Source organism: Balaenoptera borealis (assembly GCF_965194805.1).
Source record: "Balaenoptera borealis genome assembly, chromosome: 20".
In the NCBI taxonomy this organism is placed as follows: Eukaryota; Metazoa; Chordata; class Mammalia; order Artiodactyla; family Balaenopteridae; genus Balaenoptera; species Balaenoptera borealis.
This window is the reverse complement of record NC_138879.1, coordinates 25,440,675-25,462,677: the sequence shown is the minus strand read 5'-3', so window position 1 is coordinate 25,462,677 and position 22,003 is coordinate 25,440,675. Positions and strand designations below refer to the sequence as shown.

Below are 22,003 nucleotides of genomic sequence, written 5' to 3'. Positions count from 1 at the left end.
ACTTCCGAGAAGCCCCCATCTCTTTTGAATCTTATTTTATTTTTTCCCAGTTAGGAGAAGAGATGGAAAATAAGAGCAAGAATAGGACAGGGGTCATCCACCTTGCAGGCCTTCTCTGTCCTGGCTGCTCTGGAAGGAGACCTGGTATAGTGCTGTGGTAGCCTGTGTGTGTCCTCTCCCAAGAAGAGGGGGCCCAAAGGCCCAGGGGTCAGGATCAGGCTGGATGTAGTGGTGGTGGCGGCCTGCTGTCATAGCATCTAAATTCTGAAACCACAAATCAGTCCCTAGGCTATACTGCCAACAACTCCAGCCTCAGCTCCCATGCCTGGCGGGGAAAGTGCCTTTCTCTGAAAGGTTGAGCCCCTCCTTCCTTAGCACCCCCTCCAAATGCCAATCCCAGCCCAACCCACCCAGCTAGCCCCTCCCACTGCCTTCTATCTCCATTGCTCTAGGCCTGGGCTTCTCCTTTGCTGAGAATAAGGACACCTTCAGGAGGAGGAATGGTCCAGATTCCAATGGATTTCTTAGAGCCAGTCTGAGTGACCATGCACTGCTCTGGGCATATGCAAACTCCCTGTATATTGCAAATATGCATGCAGTGACCTATACCCAGATGCCCACAGAACTCCAAGACACAAAAGGGAGCTGCTCCTAAGCACTAGAGAGTTACTCAAGGTCAGAACTGGGAAGAACTCAGGGAGTGTCCTGTCCAACCCTACCATTGTCAAAGATAAACTGAGGTCCAGAGCCAGGAAGTGGTTTGTCTAAAGTCATACTTGGGATAGGCTTGGAAGTCAGGAGGCTTGGATTCTAGGTGGTCCAGATTGGCTGTGTGCTCTGAAGCAGAGAATTCATTGGGCCTCAGTTGTTCCCTTCTGTAAAGCCAGATCCTGTGTGGAGGGGAGGGCTTGGGCTAAATGATCTTCCAAGGTCCCTTTTTTGGGCTGACAGTTTGTGGTTCTGTGTGTACTGATGTAAAAGTGAGTGACAATAAGCAGTAATAAACTGAGTTCAGACAGTAATGGGCACCATCTTGGCCAAAGGCAGACTATTTCCGCTTGGGATTTAAATGCTTACACCCCCACAACTGAGTACCAGCCCCACTCCTGGTCCTCCTTGTCCCCTCAGAGGCTGGTGCACTGGTTTTTACTGCTCTTCTGTGTCAGGGGTGGGTATTCTTCAAATCAAAAGTGCTATTTTTGGACACAGCAACCTGAGCAGTAAATAATTAATTTGTGTAATTAGAAGAGGAAGGCTTAAACCTGACAATTTTTAACCAGGAGTCAATGCACCCATTGTACCAGCCTGGCCTTCTCACCCGACCAACCCCCAACACTGCCCACACACCTACCAGCTTCCCCAACTGCCTCCCCCAACTGGGAGACCAGCATTCCCAAGACTGCCAGCAGGGTTCATGGAATCAGACTCTGCTCCCTCCCCAACAAAGTTCCATTCTCTGCCTTCTCCCCTACAGAAATTGGTCTGCCTGCAGCTGCCCCTCACAGCTTGCTTTCCTGACCCCCTAAAGCTGTGCTGGGCTCCAGGTCCAGGCTCTCTGCTCTTGGGACACATGTAATCTACCTCCCCTGCTCGAGATGCCCCAACAATTCAGGGAGTTTGCATTTCAAGAAACTCCCATTAATATCAATTTACTTCACTGAAACCTCGGGTTCTTCATCAAGTTGATGATTTATGATAAAATCAATTAAATTACAGCCACTTAGGGCCCAGCCGCTTCCTCTCAGATTTCATTGGTGCGGGGCCCAAGTGTCTGGTGGAAAAATGCAAGTTTAGCTGGAGGCGAGGAAAGATAATTCTGTGGCTGAGAAAATTTAATGCAAAACAATTTCCAGGCAAAGCCGGGCGTCTGGACAGAAATGCAAGAGCCACCAGTTGGCCTGTGGAAATAACTATCTGGGGGTCAAAATATTTTTCTCCCCACCTCCATCATCCTGCATGGCTCCTTTGCTCTGTTCCCCTTTGTGCTCACCCGTCCCCTCCCAAACAGACTTTGGGGGAGTTTGAGCAGTACTGGTGGCACCCAAGCCAGCCTCAAACCAACATCCCCTACCACTGCAGGCCTTTTTCTCCACTACCCTACCCTACCCTTCCCTCCCCCCTCCCTCCCCTCTTTCCCCCTCCCCCTCTCCTCCCTCCCCCCTCCCCTCCCCTCCTCTCCTCCCCTCCTCCACCCTCCCCTCCCCTCCCCTTCCCTCCCCTTCTCCACCCTCCTCTCCTCCCCTCCCCTCCTCCTCCTCCTCCTCCTCCTCCTCCCCACCTAGCTGTGCTCACTAATTCCTCAGTCTCCCATGGCAAAGTTAAAGGTTCAAAGTGAGTATCTGGCAGCGTGGGCAGATGGCACACAGGGGCCAGGGACCAAGCCAGGTGGGCGCTGTTGCGCGTGGCTGTGGGAGGAAAGAAAGCACAGGCTGAAGGAGCACTACTCTATGGTGAGGGCACAAGGCGGCAAAGTGTGTCCAGAGCTACCCCTTGCCAGGGTACCAAGACCTGAGAACACCGAGTCCCCCCTCTGGCTACCTGTGTGCTCACTTGTAAAGCGATGCCGTACCCAACAAACCCCAACCTGAACACAATGTGCACTCACACAATACACAAAACACATCTACGTGTGTGTGCTTTCACACTCTTCTTATACCTCACATCTTGTCCCGGCAAAGGGACAGTTCCCACCATCTCCCCACATCTGGGAAAATAAATCCCAGCGAATCAACCTGGCATTGCCTTCCACTCCAAGGAGAGAGGCTTCTCCCGCCTCTGCTCTCTTTGGTTTTTGGTTTCCAGAGCAGGCAGGGAGTAAACACATCTTCTCTGAAGCCATAAATCACCCCCTCTCCTACCTCCTCAGTTTAACACCCGGCCTCAGCGCAACCCCTTGTAGTTTCAGCTTCAAATAACCCTCGAGGTGCTAGAAGGTTCTGGCCATAGGTGGCAACTGGACTGCGGGAGCAGGGCCCAGCCACCCCCCACCCCAGCAGATGCCCCTCACATTCGCCGCACAACCCTGAGCTCCCAACTCCCGCGGAAAACCGTCTGCAGCCTCCAACCGTCTGCAGCCCTTCCTGAGCGGGAGCGCTCCCCAGGCCCTAACCGGGTGCTGTCCACACCCCACATTCCTCCACACTGCCCCGCACCCTCCGCCCGCACCGCCTCTTTAACTCGCCCCCACCTCTGTCTTCCAATGTTCCGATCGTCCTCCTTCCCGACCCGGGGGCGGGGATTTCAGGCACCCCCCTGCTCTCCACCAGGAGCCCGGCCCGGCGCCCTCTCGGCACCGACACCTACCTGTGCGGCTCCGCTAGGGTGCGGGCAGCGGCGGGGGGCCGGCCGGGCCCGGATCCCGGGGCGCCACTGGGGGATGGGCGGCCGGCCGCATCTCGGTCCCGCCGGCCGGCGCGGGGAGAGGTCCGGAAGCGCGCCCCCAGTCCGCCGCCGCCGCCGCCGCCGCCGCTTTGTTCGGCCCTCGAAGCGGCGCGCGGCCGGCCCGCGTGGGGCTGCGGGAGGCGGGCGGGCCCGGCGCGGAGCGGGGTCGCGGCTTCGCTGCGCGAGCGGGCCGAGCGGCCGGGCGGGAGGAGCCGCGTCTGCTGGGGGCACCGCGAGGCGAGGCGCGGGGAGCCGGGGGCGCCATGGCGGAAGGCGGGCGCGCAGCGGCTCTTCAATGTCACCGGCGAAATGGGTTCCATATGTCCGGCTCGGCGGAGGAGGGAGGGGAAGGGAGAGCGTTGTGGGCAGGACGGGACAGGAGGATGGGGGGCGCGATGGAGAGAGCCCAGCGGCGGCCAGGGGGTGATGGGAGGATTGGAGAGGCGAGAAAGGTTTGCGTTTTCCATTTTCCCTGGAGTTGTCTAAAGCTGCTTAGGCTGGTGGGAACTTTCTTTCCCTTTTCTTTCCAGAAAGATCGGGGAGGGAGGAGATAAGCGAGGGTAGCATCCGTTTGTTCAGACTGGGGTGGGGGTGGGGTTCAAGGGAGGAGATGTGGATTGGAGGTGAAAGGGAAAGTTCTCAGGCTGCTGGAAGATCAACTTCTTCTCCCTGTCCCGGAAGAGGGAAAGAAGAGACCAAACCCAGGAGGGGGAGAGAGGCCAAGGAAGGATTCCCTGGGTCTGGGTGTGAGAGACTGACACCAACCACCAGCCCACCCACCCAACCCCACCCCACCCCAGGGATTCAGTTTTGGGAGATTCCAACCTTTAAGTTATTGAAGATGGTGGTGGAAGAGGAGTTTGAAGTGCCCAAGACATCTTGGCCATTCCAGACACTTCAGTTCCTACCCCAGCTGCCTCACACCTGATTTAGCACCCCCCAGGGTCTACTCTAGTCCCCTTGTTTCTGGGATGGCCTCGGCTTTGGGCAGCTGCCTGTAAGAAAGCACAGAGTCTAGAGGAGCTTCCAGACCCTACAGCCCTCTCCTCAGTCTGTGCCCGCCACCCCCCCTCCGCAAGGGGATGGGCTCTTTCTCTGCATTTCTGTCTCTATTTGTTTTTCTCTCTTCTCTTCTCTTTTCCCTTCCCTTCCTTTTCTTTCCCTTTCTCTCTCTCTCTCTGCCTTTTCTAACCTTCTCTGTGGTCTCTGTCCCTTTCTCACAGTCCCTTTGTCTTCTCACACTCTGCTTCTCTCTTTGTCTTAAGTGAATTTGAATTGTGCCTTGCTAAGGACTTAGGAGTGTCTCCAGAAGTCACTTCTGGCCTCACTTATTAGGCTGCCCCTCTGGGCAGTGTGGAGCCCTTGGCCTCAGAGCCCTGTCCTTTTGGCGGGGGGTGGGGAACCCATCCTTCTGCCGTGGAGACATCTTCTTCTACAAAGAAGGGGGCAAAGTGAGTGGTTTCCTTTCCACTTCCCTTCTCACTTAACTCTGGTTTTGTGAGTGTGTTTGTGTACCCATCCAAGTTGTGGGATGTCTTCTGCCAGGACAACCTCCCTGCCCCTCTGAGTGGCCTTTGTCTCCATTCTCCCTGTCATCCTTTCCTTGGCCTCTGCCTTGACTTCCCCCCTCAGAAAGGGATCCTGCTGCTTGTTCTCTCTCTGGGCCCTCTCTTTTTCCTTCAACCTCTCTCTCCTCATCTTTCTATCTAACTCCTCTGCTCATTAAAGCATTAGCAGCCCAGTTTCTTAAAGGCACAGGGATAAACACTATAATTATATAGAGAAAGTGGACACCAGCAGCGTCTGGGGAGAAGACAGAGTCAGCAGCTTTCCTAAAGCCCCTTCCATCAAATATATTCTACCCCATCTCCTGCACAGCAAAAAAGCAAATGGGGTGCGTGTGTGTGCAGAACTGGTAAGAAGCAGCGTGCTTCATAGCTAAATGAACCAAATGCATATATTTTAAAAAAAACAACAAACTTGCTGATTTGAAGGGTAGGCCTATATGCCTGGATGGAGGGCATCAGGCCTCACATAGGGAGATTTAGCAAGGGGCCAGCGATTGACTAAAAGATAATGGTGGAGAGGGATGGTCTCTCTGCTTTTGTCTCCTGGGCAGAGTCTGCATGTGAGTTGGGGAAAGGGAAGAGGAGGGGGTATCCCAAGGGCCAGAAGAGACAAAGACCTGAACGGGGCTGAGAGAATGGAGAGGAAAAGCGGGGGGACCAGGCCTCCACGTCACAGGCAGAGGCAGCAGGAGGAGGGGAGATGGAGAAGGGGGGAGGAGTTGGAATCACAGGGGCAGGGGCCTGTGAGATTGGCTCCCAGCTCTCCCCACTGGCTCTGGCCTGTCCCAAGGAGCACAGCCTTCAGCCTTCTCCTGCTATTCCCCAGCCTCCAAAACAGGTTGAATTCAGAAGCTACTAACACCCACCATTCCACCCTTCATGTCCCTTTTCCTCTCCAAGGAAGAGTTAATCCTTTCCCCCTCTCTCCGGCATTCTAAGACTTTGGCCTAAATTCTGGAGCGCTGGATTGGGGGTGAACTCACCCTCTCCACATTTACCCCCCTTCACTTTCCAGGTGAGGGAGAAGGAAATCCTTGCTTCCCACACTGAGTGTGTGTGGTATTCTTCAACACCCAAGGGTGGGGGGCCTGAAGGGTATGGAGCCCGCTATCCCTCAGGTCTCTCTGCTGCCTCCTCCGGCCCTTCCCACCCGCCCCGTGATCTCCAGCCCTGTCAAAGCTGCCCCTGATTCCAGACTCTCCCCAGGCCCTTTTAGTGAGGCCAGGTAATGTCCCCACCCATCCCAGCCTAGGGTCTTGGCCTTTTCCTCCTCTTTCTCCCTAAACCCTTTTCAACCCAGACTCCCAAATTAGGAGGCCTCACCTACCACCCACCCTAAAAGCTGCCTGTTAACAAGAAGAGGGCTCAGCGCCCACTTGGAGGAGAGCATGGGAGTGAGCTCCTGGACGCCAGCACTGGGGCCTAAGCCGCCACTCCAGGACGCAGCTGATGCCATGAATAATTAACACCTGGGCGCGGCATCACTAATTTTCCTGCTCAAAGGTTTACACTAGCAGGCAGAGTTAAGTATCACAGATAATAGTGGCTATAAAGTCAGTTGGCCAGGCTCCAGCCAGGGAAGGAGAAGCTAGCAGCCCTGACCGAACTTGGCAAAGTCTGTCCCTCATCCATAACAACTTCGGGGCACAGCGCATAATATCCCCAAAAGCCGCTTCTGGCTTTGCTCTCTACCAGCAGACCCTTCCCTAATGGGGAGGTACTCAGACCTCCACGTGAAATCAGAGGGGAAAGTTACCAGCTCTCCCCTTCCCAATCTGTACCCCATTTAATCCCTTTTTGGATGGGGGTTTAGTGAGGGGAACACACCCCATGTCCTGAAACACTCTCCGACTTTCTGAGACCACCTGATTCCTGGAACATTTCTTTTCTAGAACAACTTAGAGAACTTTTCCCTCCTTTAGCCCCAGACACGTATAGTCCCTCACTGCTGAGGAAACTTTCTTTGTTTCAGGAGGTCGAAGGAAGGCTACTGGGGTGTGAATTCACTTCCTTGTTTTGTTAGACAGGAGGATGGGGAGCCAAAGCTTTCAGCTTCCCTCACTGCCCTTCAGCCTCTGCCTTCATTGTCTCCCCCAGTTTGGGTAGCTCCTTCCCCACCCTCAGCTCCCTGTCATATATTCAATACATCAGTCCTATAGGTTAAGCTTTAATACTATAACTGAATCCCTCCAGCCCTCTCCAGTTGCAAAGGACCTCTACTTGGTCCCCATCGACTACAAAAATCTTTGCCTTCAACTTCAGTAATTTTTTCCGCTGCCTCCACCTCTCTTGCCCCCAGGTTCCTTCTGCCTTCAGAGTTGGGTTCTTTACCCACAGCCGGCGTCAGAGCAGCCAAACTCCTGGAGGGGAACCGCTGAAAAATGAAGCTCTGTCTGCTGCTGCAGGAATGTTGGCTCTATCAGGCTCACAAACATAATTTTTATATTAGGTTGTGGTCTTTGACTGGGTTTATATGCCAATGAGGCATTTCTGGTTTACCAAATTTATACAGATCTCACCTTAACTGATAATCACAGATGCTGCAATTTAAGACCTCCAGCTATAGAGCTTTCATGTTAACTGCTGATATATTACTGAAAATCGTCTGAAATAACCAACTTCTGGGAGCAGAGCAGAGAGAGAGGAAGTGCCTCCGAGAGTGACTCTTTCCCGGCCACAGAAATAGCCCAGCTTCCACATCATTTTCTGTGAGAAATGATTTATCGAAGACATGGCCATAAACAACACAACTCACTCACAAACACACGCAGATGCGCGCACACACACACACACACACACACACACACACACACACACACACAATGGCTGGCATGCCGGCCGAGAAGCTGACACCCATATTGCTATAAATCAAGAAAAAGGTTGGAGGAGAGGGAGAGGGAGAGAGATAGAGAAGAGGAATATTCCTAAAATCTCTATGCAATGCCTCAATGGGTATAAACACACAGAGGACCGTGTGAAGAGAAATGGCAGGAAATGAAGATGGCTATTTGTCACATTTTACGACAATAACATTAATAACAAACAATAAATTTACATGGACATATAAGACACGGTAGGTAGTGAGAAATCCCTTCTACTTACAATACCCCAGCCCGCGGTGTGGCTCCGGCTGCGGGGCTGTTTTATTGCTGCCTCCCTCTCTTTTTCTCTCTCTCTCCCTCTCTCTCCCCCTCTCTCTTTTTTTTCTCGGGGTACAGGCTTGTTTTTCAAAGGACAGTTGAATTGCACGTCAGAAACAGGGAGACCGAGCCTGCGATTTTCCTGACGAATACATATCTATTCTGCAACCTCGGCATTAATTATTTAATGAATCACGTGACCAGGAGGGGGAAGGGGGTCTTTTGATTTCAGGCTCAAAGGACCACTATGACCTTCCCCTTCAGGAGGAGAAATTTTCCTGCAAAATAGGTTCCCCCCAACCCACAAATGGAATAGTAGCTAGTTCTCTCTCCCACATTCACATCTGTATCTGCTGTATCTACATTCCCTAACCAGCCCCCCCAGAACACACACTTACCCACAGCCCACCTCTCCTCTCTCCCTTCTCCTCCTGCTTCTGCTTAGTTCGTGGAGGTGCAGAAGTAGTCTGCAGGGGCTTCTGGGGGGTGGGGTGGGATGGGCGCAGAGTCCTTCTCCAAGCCCCTGCATTTCTCAGCAACCAGTTCCTCTCTCTGCATCCCCCAACTCTATTCTCTCTCTCACTCCTAGGGTATTTTAGTGGGACCCACTCCCCCTCTTCCTTAAATAACCAACAAAATTTCTAAAGAGACCAGCTTCAAAAGAAGCATTTCATAAGTCCAGATTGTATATGTATAAAGAATGGGGCTTCTGGCTTTAATTCTCTTTTTAAAAAGATCTTTTGTGGTACCTTTTGAAAGGGCAGAAAAGGAACAGGGTGAAGAGATGACTCGGGAGCTTCCAGAGTTGAGAGTAACCACAAGGGGGACTTGTTTTCGTTGTGTTGTTACTATTATAGGGAACCAAATTCTACTGACTGACTGAGAATACGCTCTAGAGACAAAAGACCTGGACTAAGTTTCCTACACAAAAGAAGTGGACACTCAGTCTCTCTGTACCTATGTCACATCCTGTCTCAGCCCTTCCCCACCCCCCAACACACCAGTGAAGACAGCTGGAGATTTGAACTGGAGGGGAGGAGAGGGAAAGGGAAGAAAGAGGCTTTGAAGTTGGCCTGACAGCCCCGTCCCCATTTCCCAGGTGTTAGTACTCCTTGCTTCCAAGCAGCAGACAATGGAGACAGATCAATAGGAAAAAGATGGGGGGATTGCATATTAAAGTGTTAAACACTGGTGATGATAGGAGAAATCCAGTCCCTTGGCCTAGAGAGAGAAATGTACACAGACTTCTTCCTCTCAGATATGAACAAAACAAAACAAAACAAAGTATACCCCCAAACCTTCACATACAGCTTGGCGCCAGAAGGAGCAGACCAGTTACGACCAGAATCCCAGAACCGGAGTATTTGGCCACGATGTGGGATGGGGTTGCAAAGGGAAGCAGGGAAGACATTCCTGAAGGAGCCCCTCGCCCACACTCCCAGCCTTATCTTCAGCAGCTCTGGGGCAGCCGCAGCGGCCGGTGGACTGGGAAGAACAGATGCGTTTTGGGGAGGGGGGCATGGGGCCGAGGGGCCGCCAGCAGTTTGTTTGGAGGGGTCTGAACCAAAAGCGACTGGATGGGGAGAAGGTTGAGGACCCAGGTGCCCTAACCACCCCCGAAGAAACCGCCACTCCTGGGTGGTGTCCGGTCCAGCGGTAGCGGCAGCGCAGCCCCTGCCTCGGGCACTGGGCCGGCCTGGTCCCCTCGGAATCCCTCTCCCGACCCTCGGGTGGGGCGCCGGCGGGCCTGGGCTCTGTAGGGGGGTGGTCGGCTTTGATTGTGCAGATACAAAACCCAGGCTGGTATTGAATTCAGCCCCGCGCCCGGCTCCAATGAGGGCAACTCCCTGCATGGTCCTGGCCAGAAATCCATTAAAACTGGTCCCCCAGAGAAAAGCAGTCCACTAAAGTCTAAAAGAAAAATACTAGGGCGTGGGGAGTGAGGGGGTGGGGGAGAGAAAAGAGGAGAGAGAATATGCTGGAGCATGGGAAGACAGCAATCTCTGAAACGGAGAAATTATTTTTAAGGACGAGCAAAAGAAAAGCCAGTGACACGAAGGCACGCCGGGCAGGTTCTATTAAAATGCCCACACTCTTCGGATCCTGGGAATGTCCATGTTCAAATAAACAAGCGCCCGGGCGTGAGCAGAGTGCTTTCTTGCTGCCGATAAAGCGAACGTTTATACTGTGAGAAAGGCGAGATTGATTTACGAATCTGAACGCGCCTGTTTTATTGCCGATCACAAATCCGTCAGCGCTCAACTCACGCTGGGAAACTTCCCAACTCCGCTTTCCAACCAGACCCCCTCCCGGGCCGCCGCTTCCCAGGGAGACCCACCACGGGCGCTGGGGCTGCCCCGGCGGCGACAGGCTCTGGCAGGACCCAGAAGCCCTACTCTGCCAAGACCGGTGCAAGTAGGAGCGAGGGTGGTGAGGGCCCAGGAGCTGGAGGAAGAGAGGTCCAAAGATTCGGAGGATAGGGGTGGCCGCTAGAATTGTAGATGGTGAGCCCAAGGGGCTGGGGAGCCTGCCTGCAGCACTCAGCTCTGCAGAGGTTGGGGTCTGGGACTGAGGGAGGGGGAAGGTCCCTCAGTTCCCACCTGTGGGGCTGAAACCCTCAAAGGAACCCCAACCTTCTCTTTCCATTGTTTCCCTCCTCTTTCCCTTTGGTGGACCTCTAATCCTCACATTGCAGAAAGCAGGTTGTAAAGACTCAGGGGACTAGATCTTTATCACCTGGGCCTATAGAGGGCTCACAACTGGTTATCTACCCTTATGAGTTATGGGTGTACATCGCCCCAAATATTTTCATCCCAGGAGCAGTCCAGCTTGCCTTTCTGCTCGCTCACTTTTCTTACCAAGGTCTCCAGCTCCTGCATTTATTAAACCTCCCAGGGACAAAGGAGAGGATACCAACCAACGCCAGTTATTTCTTGCCTGAGACAGTCCCCAAGACATAGGAGAAAATTTACAAAATGCAAACCAACACCCCACATACATCCCAGCAAGTTTCTTTCTCTCCTAGTCTTAACTCAAGGGAACACTTCCTTCTTCCCAGCTGGAGTCTGTCTGTGTATCTGTCTGTCTCTCTCTTTGTCTCTATCCCCTCCTAGGAGGATGGCTGCTGGTGTAGATTTTTAAGATACAGCAAGTAGAATATAGATTTGAAAAGGCTCTGTGTTCAGAGTTCACTTCTTAGCAAATCCTCCACACATCTCTTGAAAGTTGCTGGAAACTTTGGTTAACATGGCACAGCTGTCCCTGGCAATGGTCAGAACAGCCTGCACTGACCCTTCTCCCATCTCTCTTGCTCCTCTGGTGGGGAGGTACTCCGTGGGCTCTGTGAATAGCTGGGGTGGGATTGGGGAGTGGGGAAGGGGGTGAGAGTGATTACAGAAATAGCTTCCTAAACAAAGGGACTTAAGAAAATGGGTTAAGATTTTGTGGATTTGGATAACAGACCTCGAGAGACAGTAACCACAATGGGGGCCCTCTGTCTCCTTAGAACCCAGGGGTTTGTCCCCCTAGCCCTCTGAAGCCCCTGGACCGCTCATATCTGCCTCCCTTTGTCTTTCTTCCCTCAGCTCCCTCCAACGAAACAGGAAAGAAGGAGGGATGAACTGGACATGCATGGCGGGGTGAGTCTGCCTGAGGGAAGGAGCTCTGCACAGAGAGAGACCAGCACCCTACTTTCTTCCCCCAGCTGAGCTAAAAAAATTTTTTGTTCCTTTTCTCCCCAATGGACAGTAACAGAAAAACAATCCAGAAATTTCAAGATAGCAAAGAAGGGGTTGGGGGGGCTGGTGGGGGGTGGAGAAGATGGGACATACAACAGCCCAAGGACCCCTCCCTGCGGAGGTGTGACTTTCCCTTCTGGGCAGGAGGCAAGAGCCAACACAATGTCCAGTCTCAGAGAGGTCAAGGGGCTTCCGAGGTCATTTTGTGGTTCTAATACTGAGCTAATCGCCTAGAAAACGTGGCCTCTCCATGAACTCTCTCTCCTGCCAGCCTCCTACTTCCAAAGCCTCAGTGAGCCCCAGGGAAAAAAGGCCAGCACATTCTGGTCTGAGGCAGAGCCCACTGGCTCCCTCACCCTCAGAAGCGGGGCCCCAGAGGGGAGAACAGAGCCCCCAGACCAAGAGAGCAAAAGGAAACCAAACTAAACTCTGAGCCTCCAGGAAGAAGGAAGGGAGCAGAGTGGAAGAAGAGGAAGATTCTGGCATCAACGAACCTTGCCTGTGAACAGAACAGTTTCCTGCTCCAGAGAGTTGCAAATATTTGTCTAGAATCCCAACCTAGACACAAAAAGAAAAACCGAAGACATCCACCTATACCCTGCTCTGAGGTTGGGGCATTCCATCCAAAAATTGCATTCCATTTTTCCAGGAGGTGGCAGTGACAACTGCTCACCGGTAAACAGACCTGTGGGACACCAGCCCCCAGTGTAGACAAGCAGAGTCACGGAACCCACGGGCTACATGTGCACCTCACCTTGCTACACACACACACACACACACACACACACACACACACACACACGCTGGGGCTCCCAAGGCCCTCCTGCATTTTCTAAAACCAGAAAGCACTTCTGAGCTGCCTCGTAAACAACCTTTTCTGGGGTTTTTCTGGTGCCTAACACCTCAGTCCCAATCAATTCAAACACTCTCCAGGTGTCAGTCCCTGACCCAAGCATCTGTCATCATAAAAGGCATCAAACCTGACCAACCGTCCACCATAAAAACCCCGCAAAGATAGTTGAAAAAGAAAAAGAAGGAGGCGAGAGAGTGTTTCTTCTTTCCCTAGTAAAAAGAGCTCATAAAACGATTAAAAAAAAAAGCCAGCCCAGGCGGGGCTTTGTTACCTTTGAGCCTCTCGCCTCCTCTCGCCTGAACTCTGCAGATCCCATTCATGACGAACGGCTTCTTCCAAACTGAGAGAAAAAAGTTTTCAGCTTTATGGTTCCAAATTTTTTCCCCCTTGCAGATCCGGGAATGGCGGCTAACACTTTTTTCCCCCAACAGCCGGTCTGCGGAGATTTGCTGTTGAATAATAACAAAGGAGAGAGGATACGTATTTAAAGAAAAGAAGTGATTAATGGTTTTCTGTATAATTCTCACATTTTTCTTAGCTCTTGTCTACACAGAATGGCTGTGAACTTTAAGCTCCATAGAAATCTTTTTTATTCTATTCATACCTTCCTAAGAGCAGCTTTGATTTGGTTCTATAGAGACATGGGGGGGGCATATGCTTTTTAAGAACTATTTTCCCCTCTAGAAGGAAAGGGCCGCCGCATCCCTTGGCAGCTAAACATCACACCGCGATTCCACTGAAAACAAAGCTCGCCACACTCAACCTCCAGTTCCGGGCGATTTGCTACCAGTATCCCCACAGCATCGAAACGAGCGGTTCAAACGCCCCTTCCCGCGCGGTGGACCCCAGCCCGGTCTCTCCCCGGCCCGACACAGCCTCAGACGCCCGGGAGCTGCACACCGGAAGAATGCAAAAGAAATAACAGTAAAACGCGCTGGTGGAATTGGTTATTTTTATTTTCTGAAGGGAGATGGGACCGAAAAATGACTTTTAAATGCATCTGCTCTCCCGAGCCCTGAGCTTTTGGGAGGCGGGATGGCTGTACCCGGAGCCACCATCGGACCAGAGCCCCGAGGCCGGAGCCCCCAGACCATAGAACTTCTCTTGGGCTCAGCCCCAAAGCGGCCCAAGCCTGACAGAGCTTCTGAGGGTCACCTGCACCCCTCCCTTCCCCCACTCCATTCTAGGGGTGACTGGGACCTCAGAGACAGAAAGCTATTTGGTCCCCAGTCATACTTTCGATACTTTCTATGAGAAAGAAAATGAAAATTAATACAGGAGCAGGGCTTCACAAAAGAGGCCATTTGTCTTCTTGATTATCTATTTGCTTGTCAGAGTTTGAGCTATGGCACCGGCTAGCTCCTTTGTAATATAAAAATACTCTGAAAACCTGCAAACACCCAGAAACATCTGTGCAAAAAATTAGACTCATTAAAGCCTTAAACACCTCAGAGGAAAACGATACCTTCTTACGCGGGAGGAAAGAGGCCGGCCGCTCAGAATCCTCTCTCGGAACTTTAATAAGCAAAGAGCCGTCTGTCTAGAAGGAGACAGCTTTAACCGCATTTTATTTGCTTATGACAAATAAATCACTATATGAAAGCCTTTGTCATACTTAAGCCTCTTGTGTTCTACAATGAAACATTTTCCCCTCATTAGGGATTGGAGTCAGCCCTCCCAGTCCTTTCAATCCATTTTTGGACTAGAGGGGAAAAATTAAAAGCCCCAAACAAAACACACCCACCCCAAAAGGAAAACAAACCAGCCACCACAATTTGGAGTCCTCTGAGATACAAATTCCCATCGGATCCTTTGAAAAAATTCCTCAACCACATAAATGTGCGGTCGAATGGACTGGGGTGCCTAAAATATACTCTGGGAGGCATTTATCTGCATCTTTACATCAAGGTTTCAACAAACACACGCCGTGCTGGTCACAAGAAACCAAACATTTATTTCTATTGTCACTCTGTACAGGACACACATTTTCACGCCAACAAAGGGTTCTAGACTCAGGCAGCCCCAGAACTAAGAATGGTCCTGGTTTGGAATGTCAGAAAGAGCATAGGAGAGAGAACGCACATGACATAAAATAATTAATAATAATAATAATAATCAATGCAACAATGATAAACTATGGGAGAGGTCTCTGTAACCTCATCTCCCAGGTGGGAAGGGCATTTTATTTCCTAGTTTCACATTCACTTTCAGTCTGGAACAGGCCTCCACTGTACAACTCCAGATTGGCCAGAGGGTTGTGCCCAGCTCCCACAACGCAACTGGCCCCTCACCCCGCCAGACACGGCTTGACCTTCCAGAGGAAGGCCCTCCTGGTCTCTGGGTCCTCTCTTTCTCTTGGACTCAATTTCCCTGCCCTGCTCCTGCGTAGCCGAGGCACGCATCCCCCCACCCGCCTCCACTTGTCCCCTTGCTGTGGTCCCTACCCCAGCCCCGCAGTGGAAGGGGGTGAGCGGCCAGCGTCCTCGTGAACGGGCACGGAGCGGGAGAGAGGTTGTGTGCGTGTGTTTGTTACCGTGGCCAAAACACTGCGCTATCTGGCAGTCAGAGGATGCTTTCGCTGGTTTCAGTAATGGGGGACAAAGAAAAAAAATCCAGACTGTCTTCCAGCAGCGGCAGCAGCAGAGGCAGAGGCGGCAGAGGCGGCGGCGGCGGCGGCCGCCGAGCCGGGCCTCATTTGTTAGCGGGGTGTCGAGGTAATGGTCGCCACCGAGGCCCGTCCTCTCCTCGGCAGAGTAAACAAGACAGATGGGCCTGGGCCTGGCGTGATTAAAGATGAAACGTGGATCCATCTTCACCAAAGCTGAAAATGAGGAGTGCAGCCTCCTCCTATTTCTCTTTTTCTTTCTTCCTTCTTTTTTTTAAGGAAGAAAGCAAGAGACTTGAACCTTGCTTCTGGGGGGCCTCGCCCGCCTCCCTATTGTCATTTCTATAAATAAAGCTTCCCCTCCCCCCTCCTCTGCATTTATTCGTGTAAATAGACAAAGTGGGGGGAGGGCAGGTAGGCTTTTTCGGACCCAGGCCTCAGGGTCCCCTCCCGCGTCTCCCCCAACCGCCCCCCCCGCGCTCGCAACCCACCCCCGCCCCGAGGTTCGCGGCTCCCACGTGGGGGACACTAGAGCGCGGGAGGGCCTCCGTTGGGCCGGCCAGGGGGCCCTCCGGCTGCGCCTGCGGTGCCACCCGAGCGGATCTTGGTGTTGGGCAACTTGTGGTCTTTTTTCCACTTCATTCGCCGGTTCTGGAACCAAATCTTAATCTGGCGTTCAGAGAGGCAGAGCGCGTGGGCGATCTCCACCCTCCGGCGCCGCGTCAGGTAGCGGTTGTAGTGAAATTCTTTCTCCAGCTCCAAGACCTGCTGGCGAGTGTAGGCGGTCCGAGAGCGCTTGGGCTCCCCGCCGGCGTAATTGGGGTTTACTGGACACACACAAAGAGAGGGAGAAAGAGAAAGTTTTATTGCCCCGAAAGGGAGGAGGGAGAGCCCTTTCTTCCAGCTAACACAGTGTCTTCCTCCCTCCTTCTCCCGCCACCTCTTCTTCCTCCGGAGGGGGTGGGGATGAAAGAGAAAGCGGGACCCCAGGAAGAGAAAGAGACCTCTAAGTTTTGGAGGATTGTGTGGTCACGACGTTGTTGTTTGGGTGTCTGGGGGGAGTGAGGAATCTTCACAAGGTTTTAATCGCTCCTCTCTCCCCGCACGTGGCCTGGGGCCCGGGATGGGAGAATGAGGGGTGAAAGAGGGAGGGGGCTTCATTAAACCTTTCTTCTGTTAGTTCCCACCCTCTCTGCTCAGATTCCAAGCAGTGCCTGCCCCCAGTAAAAACTTTTGCCCACTTCTCAAGCTAAGGAGCCAGACTAGAGGAAAGAAAGGAAAAAAAAAAAAAAATACAGGGAGTTGACTCAACTCTCAGCTTAAATACAGATTACCTCCTCCCCCTTCTCCTCCCCCCCTTACACCCCTCCCCAATTTCCAATTTCACTGAGACTGCATCTCCCTGGCGAAAAAGTCGCTGGTGAGAATGGCAAAGAGGATGGGGAACCGACTTCAAAGGCGCGGGGCCCACCAGGCCATAAAAATTTATGGGGGATGTAATTATGTGGCTCTGAAAACAGGCGACCGTAAATCTCCGGCAATGGCGAGTTTATAGCGGGGACAATTGGCTTCCCCTAGCTCCCCCCCCACCCCGCCCCATGCCTCGAGGTCCCTTTGGTGTAAAGCGCCGGGGGTGGGAGGGGGAAGGGGTGCCCACGCACTCACCCGTGCTCACGTGAACTTTGCGCATCCAGGGGTAGACGACGGGCTCTTTGCACGCGGAGTGGGACGGGCTGGGGTGCAGGGGGTTCTGAGCGCAGGGAGGCGGCGGGGGGCTGCTGCTGACCGCCTCGCAGCGCTGGCCGGGCTCCGGGAGGAGGGCCCCAGAGGGCGGCGGAGCGGGAGCCCGAGGGGACAGCCCGGGCGGTGGCGGGGGCGGCGGGGGCGGTGGCGGAGGCGGCGGGGGCCCAGGGTCCCGGCAGGCCGCGTAACGCTGCACGGTGCACGCGGAGCGCCGCCCGAAGCCCGCCTCCGGCTGGAAGCTGCTCTCTCGCCTCTGGCCGCCGGCGTAGTACCCCGGCGAGTGGTCGCTGGGTAGGTAATCGCTCTGTGAATATTCCTCGCACGGAGGGAACTTGGGGTCGACATAGTTTGAGTTGATCAAAAAAGAACTCATAGCCATTAATTTCTGGGAATTGTCCACAAAATATACTAAAATTTATTCCGACCCCTGACTCGTTTTCCTGTTTCCGAAAGCCCTCCTACTTACTGTCAAGTGAACAAAGTTAGGGGCCCACGTGATCCTCGGAGCCAATGGCCGCCCCGCCTGCGATTCCCGGATAAGGAAATCTGCTCACCCGGACCCTACTCTAGCCAAAGAGGTTTATTTCCCCTTCTTCTCTTCCCCCCCCTCCCCACCCAACAGTAGGATTTACATAGGGCTCCTGCGGGGCGACCGCCTCCTCGCTTCTCCTCACCAGGATCGGGGAGAGGGAGGGAGGGAGATGGAGAGCGAGTGAGCAGGTTGCCACCCGAGGGCCTGTTGGGGCGCTGGGCGGAGCGCAATCCCTGGATCCCCTCAGAAGCTGGGGCTCCGGGTGTGGCCCCTCCTGTCCTGCCTCACCTCCCCCAGGCCTTCCTTAGGGCCCCAGCCCCTCCTCACGACGTGGCGAGGGGGAGCCCCTGCACCCGGCGTCTGTGCGGGGGAGTTAAGTGAGGGACGGACTAGGGGCTCCGCCTGAGAGGGGAACCCACACGGGGGAGAGGCACTGAGCGTGGGCCTTTTCTTTGCAGCCGCACGGGGAGGGGTAAGGAGTGAGAGAGGAGGCATCGGAGCAACCAGGCGGGTGCACGGAGGGACTTGTCAGAGATGAATGGAACCGCGGGCGGATCGATAGGAAATTCATGCACTAATTCGGGGAGACCTCGCCTTCCAAATCGCATTTAGCTGCGCTATTAGTTTGGCTGTGTCAGTCAGTCCGTCTGTGTCTCTCTCCTATCCACTCCTCCCCTTACCCCACGCGGCCCAAGCCGGGAGAAACGACTTGGTTTCCCACACTAAACATGAGCACTGGAGTAAAAAACCTCCAACTTTTGAGAGCACGTTGAATAGAAATTTGCTAATTCCAGAAGCACCGGAGCAACGCTAACCTCGGCGTCAAGACGTTGTAATTGCCGCTAATGCGGCCGCCTGCGCAGCGAGCAGAAATCTCACATCCTTGTGATGCTGAGGATAGGAGACAGGAGTGATCCCCACACAATAACACCCCTTGGTAATCGTGTGTTTCCAGGGCATCTTGTTCTGAACCCAAACGGAAAGGCGACCTCTGCATCCGTTTGAAAAGCAAATTTCCTTTGCCTTCGCACACTGAAGACAAGTCATTTTTACCGGATTTTCAGTGAAGCCTCCCTAAGCCCAAAATAGGGAATAGGTGGGCTGGAGGGAGAGGATAAAATAAAACATCAGCAACAATATTAACCTTTTAAGAGAAGTGAAAAAGGACCAAGGCTCCCAAGGGCAGGCAGGGGGAGATTTCAGGTAGACGATTCCTCCATCTCTAAGCAGTTGAGGGAGAAAAAGAAAGAGAAAGAAGAAGGAAGGAGTCTTCGTGTGGTCAGTCACCGGATGGTCCTCATTTAGGAAAAAAAAAATGAGCGGAGTGTTTATGTCAACTACATATTCCCCTAGATACGAATTTGTGACCACAAAATTCCTTACACAAATTCGGATCTACAGGGTATATACAGAAGACAGATGTATCTTCTTGGCCCAGAAATTTTCCAGTTCTCCTACTTTCCACGCGTCCTTCGTTTGGGGTGTGGTTTGAGTGCTTCGATTTTATTTCGTTTTGTTCAAGTTTTGAGGTCTGGGAGCAGGAAAAGTCACTGCGGGTCCATTCCTGCGATTACAAGGTTTTCAACTCTCTTCCTCTTCTATTAGAAATAGAAGCTGCCGGTCCCGCAAAGGGACGCGAACCATGGGGCCGCTGCGCAACTCGGCGGCGCATGAATTATGAGATGTAAACATTAGCTAAGCACAAAAGGAGGAAGGGTCATCCTGAGGCTGCGGCATAGTCAGAATCAGGCCCTTCTGGGTGCCCTCGCGCCCCTCCCCTCCCCCCAGGACTTTTTTTTTTTAAAAAAAGAAACAAAACCCCAATCGGCAACTCCGTGCCCCCTTGCAGCCTTTAGTTTTCGATCAAACGAATATCTAGATATTTTCCAAGGCGCCTCTCAGCAAAAGGAAGAGGGAGAGGCGGCTGGGTGTGAAGGGGGGGGGTCATAAAAGTCCTTTTAGAAAAATTCAATGGTAAAAAGAGAGAGAAACAGCTGTAAAGAAAAATGCTGGGAGACCAAGCAGATGGGGCCCCGGATATTTAATGATGGGCAATTCCGTTTACAACCTGAGAAAAGATCAAAGGCGTTTCATTTCCGAATGAAGGGCAATGAGGAACCATAAAAGATGCAGCCAGATGATATTCCGGCCCCTCCCAACCTCCCATACCTCCTGGGGCCAGAAAAGGAGGATAATAGGTAAAGTGTGAGGAGGAACCCCATTTCCCCCACCTCCCTAGCTCTGGGCACGCTCTCTCAGTCTAAACTTGCTCATTCAGCCACCTGCTAGGGTTGCTGGCAGTGGGACCAAAATGGGGATCTGGGAAACCTGGGGGATCTGGAATTTCTGAAGGGACTTCCTGAGGCTGCCAGTAACCACTGAATTTACTAAGCTGGGAGACTGAGGATGGAGCTGAAGGGAACTGCGTCCTAGACTGTGAAAGCTGAGGGCCTTCACAGGGTGAGGAGAAGGGTTCACAGAAGCCTCTTCTGCACCCAGACTCCCCATTCATCTCTCTAGGTCTGAAGAATACTTGCATCCCTAGTGAACAAATCAGAATAATATCAATTTCTTTAACAAGTACATCAACAAAACAAAAAGCAACCCTCTAACCACCATACTCTAAAGGTCTCTGCCCATCCCTAGTCCTGGGACCCTTGCAGGTGGATAGGAGGAGAGTTTCCACCTACCAGCAGCTAAGCCCAGAGACCCTCTGATTTTCTGTCCCAAATCTAGTTTACCAAGGTTGGCTTCCGGGCCTGATTTCTAACACCAACACTCTCCCAGCCAGACTGGACTCACATATATTTGAAAAATCACACACACACACACACACAAATATTGTAGTTATCTTTGCCAAGAGAGGGTCCAATAAGTAATCTCAGAACCCCGTTTAGGCACCCAGGGAGACTGGCACCTGACCCTGGATCCACAGACAAAATGTGTGGATAGGACCCCCAACAGCCCCCCAGCGTCAAGCAGGGGCTTTCCCAAGTCTTGTCAAGGGCCACTTTAGTGAGGGGCTCCACGACCCTTTCCAGCTGGCCAGGCCCCTCCCCCACCCCATACCTCCTGTCCTTCTCAGCTCGCCTCCCTGAAACCCGTCCAACTCGAACGCTTTTCGGAATTTGGGGAGGGCCAATGCGCTGGCCACCGGGGCCTCTCTGCTGCTCTACACTTTCTCAAGAGATGCGGTCCAGGTGCCCCAAGCACCCCAAGAGAGAGGGATGGGAAGCAGAGCCCGCGGGGCTGTGTGTGGCTGATTCTGGGGACAGAGCGCTGCGCGCTGAGAGCCGCCACCTGCCCATCCCACCGTGGCGCCGCACCCCCCATCCCAGCCAGTCCCACCGCGATGGGTGGAGGACTTGGTTTATCAGCGACTTCCAAGACGGGGTTCAGAGCAGGAGGCTGCCTCTCCCTCCACCCCCGAAGAGCACTAACATCAATACGCATAATAATAAGAAAGAACCAAGGCTCCACCCGCGTTCAGAGCCACCTCCCCGGAGCTCCCGGTGGCTCGCTGGCCCGCCGGCCGCCTTTTCCCTGCAGCCACAGGTTGCTGGAGTGACCTCTCGCTGCTCAGTCCCTCCGCCGTCCCAGGCGTGCCCAGCCCGCGTCGCATCGGCTACCTTTTGTCGGCGGTGAGGGAGGGACTGAGCGAGGGAGGGAGACCCTGAGGCCGGGAGGGCGAGCCCCGGCGGCCCGCACCGCCAGCGGCGCGGAGTAGCGCCAGGCCCGGAGGGGCGCGGGCGGGAGTACTCACCGGGCCGCTCCCCGCGCCCTCCAGGCCGCCAACCCGCCCGCGGGCCCGCGCGGCCCCCGACGAGCTCGCTCTCGTCCAGTATTGTGTGTTCCGAAAACCGAACCGCGGCGGCGGGCAGAGGAGCTCCGGGCCCCCTTGGTGGCCGGAACAAGCCTTTTTTTTTTTTTTTTTTTTTTTTTTTGGTGTGTTTTTGTTTTTGAAGCGCAAGTTTTCGTATTAATCTCATACTTTGGCAGTCTTTGTTAAACAGCTAGGCGCGTCACCAGGCTCTCGAACATTTTAATAATTTTTAGACGCCGTGACCTGCGGTTCACCCCTCTCGGGCCTCCCCCACGAGCAGGCAGTTACTATAATACGCTCGCGCAGTTCGCTCGGTCATATTGAATTTTGCGCAGGTCATTACTTGGGAGAAAAATGACAGAGCAAGGAATTTGATTCAGCTCATCCTCTCCAGCTCTTTTTGCCAGAAACTTCACCCCCAAAAAGTCCCATTCGTATAAGACTCAGCCCGGCCCCGCCTCTTCTTTGATATCCCATCATTCCTATATTTTTTGTCAGCTCTCGTTCGGGGGCCAAGAGGGAAAGGGTAGAACTCCACGGGGGTTCCCTTTTCGGCCTGTGATGGAGGCTGGCACCTGGAGAGGTGGAAATGTGGGGATCTGGGTCCCAGAGAGCAGGCCT

At 53.3% G+C, this 22,003-nt stretch overlaps 2 protein-coding genes across 7 annotated transcripts in view; both read right to left on the bottom strand.

Moving 5' to 3' along the window:
* HOXB3 (homeobox B3) overlaps positions 1-22,003 on the bottom strand; it is a gene marked incomplete at its 3' end in the record, with an annotated part of 53,954 nt that overhangs the window by 10,292 nt on the left and 21,659 nt on the right. For 3 of the 6 annotated variants that reach the window (XM_082373170.1, XM_082373169.1, XM_082373174.1), the window contains exon 2: positions 12,951-13,128. Of the gene's footprint in view, positions 1-3,303; positions 4,132-12,950; positions 13,129-13,442; positions 14,486-21,322; positions 21,371-22,003 lie in introns of those variants that run through there. The other 3 variants (XM_082373171.1, XM_082373172.1, XM_082373173.1) reach the window with 3 other exon arrangements.
* On the bottom strand, positions 14,608-20,614 carry HOXB4 (homeobox B4). The gene is made up of 2 exons (XM_082373225.1): positions 16,950-20,614; positions 14,608-16,111 (listed from the first exon to the last, which is right to left on the bottom strand). The coding sequence occupies exons 1-2, from the start codon at positions 17,404-17,406 to the stop codon at positions 15,813-15,815; spliced, it is 756 nt and encodes a 251-aa protein (XP_082229351.1). The 5' UTR covers positions 17,407-20,614; the 3' UTR covers positions 14,608-15,812.